This window comes from Apis dorsata, unplaced genomic scaffold, assembly GCF_000469605.1.
Source record: "Apis dorsata unplaced genomic scaffold, Apis dorsata 1.3 scaffold_135, whole genome shotgun sequence".
Lineage (NCBI taxonomy): Eukaryota > Metazoa > Arthropoda > Insecta > Hymenoptera > Apidae > Apis > Apis dorsata.
The window spans coordinates 191,163-197,545 of NW_006263427.1; the positions used below are offsets into that span (position 1 = coordinate 191,163).

Here is a 6,383-nt window from a genome sequence, read left to right on the forward strand (position 1 = left end):
ATTATATTAACTTTCATGACTAACTCTGTCTTGTGGATATGAATCAGATATCAAGTTAGTCAACTTAACTATTATCCTCAATCCCTTTTGGGAATAATGCTGGCTCCAATCTAATGTTGTGATGCAATGTAATACTTCATCGAGTCTGTTCAATAAAATATTCAATTTTAAATTCGCGAAGGAGGGAGGAGGGAGGGGAGAGAGGTATTATCTCGTGATATTCGTACGAAAATGTCGAAATAACATGGAGGCGAGGACGTGCCTCGAGAAAAGGCTGGAATGGCCGACATTGTGTCCGGAGAGAGACCAGGTGTAATGTAGTTTAAAGCCGGCATGCGGCAGCTGATCTTTTCCCACGGTGTTCCGAGGCGGGTCTGAGGAAGTTCAAGAATGGACCAAACTTCCCTCTGCTCTTACCTCCGTCGTTTTTTCCTCCATTTCGTATAAAAAGCCCGCTCCTCTCTGCGGGCTTGTGTTTATAATTCCAAACGACGACCACGACAAAGAGCTGTGACCTGGAATGCAAAGTAAGGCTCGTGTCCGATCGTTTCACCGAAACAGAGGATACTTCTTGGTTGGATAAATAATATATTTTTCAGAAAATTTGTTTCATCCTTCCAATCGTGCCAATTATCATCGTTTAAAATTGCGTCGACACGATTTCGATAAATTAAAATTCTAAACTTAAGAAATATAAATTGATGGAAAGATATATATTTAATAAAAAGAAAACAAGAAAATTTCAATTTTTCTTTTTTTTTTTTTTAGTTAAGTTTAAAGAGAATTCTCGGGTATTTATAATTATGTTGAAAGAAATCTTGAATTTGATAAGAGATTATTTTATAATCTGGAGAGAATGTAATTGGTTACGGAAGATTATTTTAGGTCGTTTCTTATACATCAGATAATCCAATCTTTTCTTTTTAATCTTTCGTTCTCAGGCTAACTATTCTCTTGTAATTATATTATCAAGATCACAGAAGAAAAATTTGATTTTTTTTTTTAATTTTTTACTTCTACGTTAAAATTATCTATTTATTTTACTTTACATTTCTGATTAAAATATATATAGATATCAAGATTTCTATCTTTTTAATAAGTTAAGATATTAAAGTAAGTTTTTTAATTATTAAATAACATAAGAAACGAGAAATTTCACGTAATAGAAAAGACCAATCTATGATTAAATAAATTAAGATCAAGATCGATATCCAATCGTCTGCGGGAAGCAAATATTTTGCTTTAGATCGATCGTTCTTCTATTCGTTCCTAAAACAAGGAGAGGAAAAAAAGACGGTGAAAGTAGGAAGAGGTCGACACAATTGATGACGGCGTGCAATGAAGGAAAGGAATCAATTTATATCGTGCACAGGACATCGAACAGGACATTCAACTAGGAAGGTTCTAATTTTTTTAAACAACACGTTCTTCGAATCTTCCTCCTCGACTATCAGAATTTTGTACAATCTTCTGATACACGTTGAGAAGAGAGAGAAAAAAAAAAACAACTTTCTCTGCTTCAAACGATCATATCCTGTTATATTTCACTGGAACGAGGAGAAGGAAAAACGAGATAAGAAGATTGCAATCGACGATGTCGTGCAACTAAAAGATTCCAGTTGCAGAGCTGGTCGACCTGTATCCGAGGATATTGCCGGAAATCATCAATTTTCTACGCCACTTGATATGTTAATATTCCATTTGCTCGTTCGAATTTATCCTACGGAACACAAGTGGAAAGATCTTCGTGGAAGATCTGTTTCTTTTCGTCTCGAATGCAAAATTTCGCGGCACATCGCTTTGGAAAATTGTGTTTCGAAAGTTTCGCCAGTTGAATTGGACAGGTATAAGGGGTGTACGCGTGGGTGTGGCGATCGAAAGAGGGATGGAACGGAGGAATAGAACCCGACGGTTATGTAAATCAAGCGCCACAGCATATAGGATGCTGTGTAATCAAAGATTTCTCCCCCATTGTGCGTACTTCCAATTCGCCCAATTTCAATCTCTTCAGTTTACGATTTTTGCCTCGTTATAACGTCAAATTTTCACATTTTAGATTCACATGGTAGATTCAACAAGATATTATAGTGCTCGATCGAGTTGGTGAGAAATTATTATTAAATTTTGTCTTTAATTTTGGCAAGACAAACAATTTCGAGTGGCTCGTGACACTCATTGTTTATGATAAATTTTATGAGAGTGGTATTCTATGTTCAGGAAATATGTATGAAATTTAGAGGCTTGATTAACAGTTATGTACTTGAGAAAGATATTTACTCTTGAAATAAATGCTGTGAATGGAAATGCCAATAGACATAAAATTATTAATATACATATATTATAATTATAATAACATTATAATAATTAAACTACAGATATAACGTATACACAAAATACACATGACAAAATGTCCAAAGTGCTCGTTACAATATTTAAAGAATATAAAGCAAATCTGGATATTTAACCTCCATTTCTTTATTCACGTTCATAAAAATTTGATTTGGCTAATAAAAATCCACATTCCTCACGGTAACACAAACTAGAGAGTGCAAAGATGAAAAGCAAACGGAAAAGAAATGTCTCGCGGAGAAGAGGAAACGGAGGTAGACAAAAGGAGGTAACCGATGTCCGGTGGGGAGATCCTCGGTGATTCCATTCGAATATAGCCGCCGGGGAGGGGTAATAATTGGTTAAAAAGAATCTCGAGATACTTCCGGAAGAGGCACATGTTCTTGTCGGGTATCGTCGCCGACGAGAGCGGAATGGAGCAGCTGGCACAGATTTCATTAATTAAGCGCTCGTTGCTTCCACAACGGCGCTTCGAGCGTAATTGAATCAGGCCTGGCAAAGCGTTTCGAAGGAGTGACAAAGAGTGCGGGGGCGAGAGGGAGGATAAAGAGAGCACATCATCGGACGACGTCGACGTATCTGACAAAGATCAAACCGCGTCGAGGGCACGGTTCGATCTGTGCCTTCGTTCGATTCGATTCGATTCGAAAACTAAACGATATCCAGACAGAATTGGATCCTCCTTTTTGCACGGCGGTTACCGGTTTAATTACACGCCAAATCGGATAATCGGCCCGCTCTAAATATAACAGGTTTCTTTCTTTCGTGGAGAATCGATTTTCTCGCTTGATTTGCTGATCCATCACAGGCCGCTCTCTTTTTCCCCCTTTTTTTCGCTGTCCAAAGAGCGCGACAAGGACACGATATTTTTTTTTTAACGTACAGTTTATCGTTCATAAATATTTGAACACTTGGCCGAATCGTTATCAATCTTTGTAAGAAGATTGAAATATTCTAACTTGATGAAAAATAATCGAATTGTAATTCAATTCGCTTCGTTTTGAGTTTGATTCTTTCATTCTTCAGATATTAATATGAATATTATTTAAAAAGAGTAAAGAAACGAAGATGTTTATTTTCTTTCTCCTGGTACGCGTAAGTCACGAAATCTTGGAGGAAGAAAAAGCCGGGAGCAATTCTTAACCCGTTCTTTCTGTTCCAGGTCTCGTAGCATGTCTTGACGAGTAGGAGGAGCTCTTCAACGGGGTTTTCGGCAGACAAGGGTTCTCCAAAATGGCGGGCGGTCAGCAGCTTCCCGAACAGTACACGGTACCGCAGCTCGCTAAGGTCTTCCACGGCCTGCCGCACCTCAACGTCTCTCTCCACTCGGTCAACAACACCTTTAATCCACATTCCGAAATCTATCTCGAGGTAAGTAAATGCATATAACGTTTCCTTTTTGTTTTACAATATTGTAAACAAAATAAAATCAAGATTTAATTATATAATGCATCCTATTATATTGAAGTTTATAGTTTACTAGCATTAGAAATAAAATTTACGATTTGATTGCGAAATAATATTAAAAGAATTCATAAAAGTATCGGTATAAAATCAGATCAAAAGAAAAAATCGATAAAGATAAAGCGTATAAGAAATATTTTTGCATCGATCGATGAAAATTAACAAAGTTGAAAGAATATCGTTTTAACTTTTTTTACTCGAATCTGAAAACTTGATTCATTAATGCAGAAATAATATATAGAGCCGTGATTTTATTGGTTTTCAACGACAATTTATCAACGACCAACAACAATGCGCGAATCGTGTCCATGTCGCTATGTGTAAGCTTTAGCTGGGTCAGCGGAATAAATCGCATGTCGTTCGATTAACAGGATCGTGATAGCAATTCACTGAATTCTGCTAGTTACGTCAATATCTGGAAGCAATTCCTGCTCGATTCCTTTTTGGCCAACGTACAAAGCATTCTCGTTGATTTCCCGTAAAATGTCTCTCGATACTGCCTCCCGAAGGAAGAAGAGATTCTTTGGCAATGCTTTCCAAACCGAGCATTTGTTGAATAGATTGTACGCGTTGAACTCGTTTCTCAAATAAATGGGAATGTTGTTTTGCTGAATTTGAATATTTTTTTAATCGTTCTTTCAATTCGATATCGTAACAAAATTTTGAGTTATTTTAAAATAACGGAATTTAAAAACTACTTTTGCAAAAGTTATAGAAAATTTAATAGAAATCTTAAAATTTGTGTTCCAAAATTAATACCGCGAGGAAAATTATACTTTTATCTACTGTTTCGACAGGATTTTATTTCGTTAATTAGAATAATTGGTATATTTTAAAAATTTTTTTGATCTCGAACAGAATATATGTGCGAAGACATCAAATTTGACGAATCGTATTAATTTAATCTTTTATCTCGAATATTAATTAATATAAAATTTATAATCATATGGAAATATATCGTGCTATTTGTAAAAAATTGTCTTTCAAATTCCACTAATTAACTGACTGAGGCCGGAGCTGTGACATCCAAGCCGGAACTCGGATGAAATTACACGGTGTTCGATTCTCGATTCATCGAACTTTTTTTTCCCCTCTTATTTCCTCTCTCTTCCCCGCGTATTTTATTGATTATCGCACACGTGCATGAATCGAGAACGAATCACCTTCTCACATCGTTCGACAAAAAGAGATTGCACAGTATTCTTTTGCAAAATTAAACTTAATTAATTCTTTGAATTAAATTCTTTCGCAAATGTTCGTGAGTATCATTTGAAATGGTATTTCCATTTAGTTTGTTATTTTTTTTTTTTGTTCGACGAAAACAGTAGGAATCACGGTGACTTGGCCCAAAGAATGAGTATCCAAATGAAACGGTGTACTCCCTTTTGTCAAAATGTTCTCAGTTTTCTGATCCTGTCCAGACGGTTGTCCAAAAGACGGCAAAAATTGCTATATCGAGATGAGAATCATACGATACTCCGTAGCGAAGTGGAAGGGAATGAGAAAGAAGGGTAAACAAAAAGAGAGAAGAAAGATAAAGAAAGATAGAGAAAGGGATGAGAAATGAGGAGGAAAAGGACGAGGACAAACGCAGCTGGATGCTACGAGTGCACGAGAATCCAAGCTGTGTGTAAGTGGAAAGCACAATGACCGGGAAAGCTCAAACAATGCACAAAGGCTTTCGTATAATACGCCTGAGGCAACGTGTGGGCTTTAACGGGCTCGAAACGTCAGACCGCTAACTAGTGATGGGCTCAAGACACTTCGAATAATGTTTAAACACAGCTAACGCGATATTTCGATGTTAATTATCAAATTATTCCTTTATTATTAATTATCAAATTATTCTGTCTTCGTGCTTCTTTAAAAATTTCCACGATTAAAAGTAATTATTGGCTATCCATTTAATGTATTTCAATCAAGTTTAATTATTTTATAGTATTATATGTTTTAAGATCTTTTAAAATCTTGAAGAATAAGTCAAGTATTTCTATTTTTTTTTTTTATCAATTTCTATATCATTAAATGAGCACAAAACAAATAAAACCAATAAATTAATAAATTTTTTCTTCAAATTATTAACATAAACATCTATTGTGAGAAATTTAAAACTGTTACTCAGATTAAAATTGCATTCAATTAATAATGCAATAAATAAATAAAAATAATATTTTTATGTGTTGATAAAGTATCAATAGTAATATTCTATATTTTCATCTCAATAAATATCGATCGTAGTAAAACAATATCGGTATTTCACGTTTCGATATTAGTCTTTTCCCATCGCTGCAAACGTGTGCTATTCTCTCTTTCCACCATCTACTACTTACCCCACTCCAAAAGTATCGTGCTCCTCGTAGTTCTCGACAAGAAGCACGATCGCCTGGCACAACATCTTTCGTTGCAGATGTCGAGGGCACTGCAACTTATTACTATGGAATCAAGACGGATATCTCGTTGCTTTCGAGCAATTCGATTGTCGTTCGTTTTCGAGACGTCTGGAAAGCAGTTTGCGCAGCGGTGCTCAGCAAGTTTGTTCTTCTCTTTTTTTTTTTTTTTTTTTTTTTTTT

At 35.6% G+C, this 6,383-nt stretch overlaps 1 protein-coding gene across 6 annotated transcripts in view; it reads left to right on the top strand.

Moving 5' to 3' along the window:
- LOC102672837 (protein tweety) overlaps positions 1 to 6,383 on the top strand; it is a 43,709-nt gene that overhangs the window by 25,506 nt on the left and 11,820 nt on the right. For all 6 annotated transcript variants that reach the window (XM_031509256.1, XM_031509260.1, XM_031509259.1 and 3 more), the window contains exon 2: positions 3,512 to 3,720. In XM_031509256.1, the coding sequence (XP_031365116.1) occupies positions 3,583 to 3,720 (138 nt within the window). In that variant the 5' untranslated portion in view covers positions 3,512 to 3,582. The remainder of the gene's footprint in view (positions 1 to 3,511; positions 3,721 to 6,383) is intronic.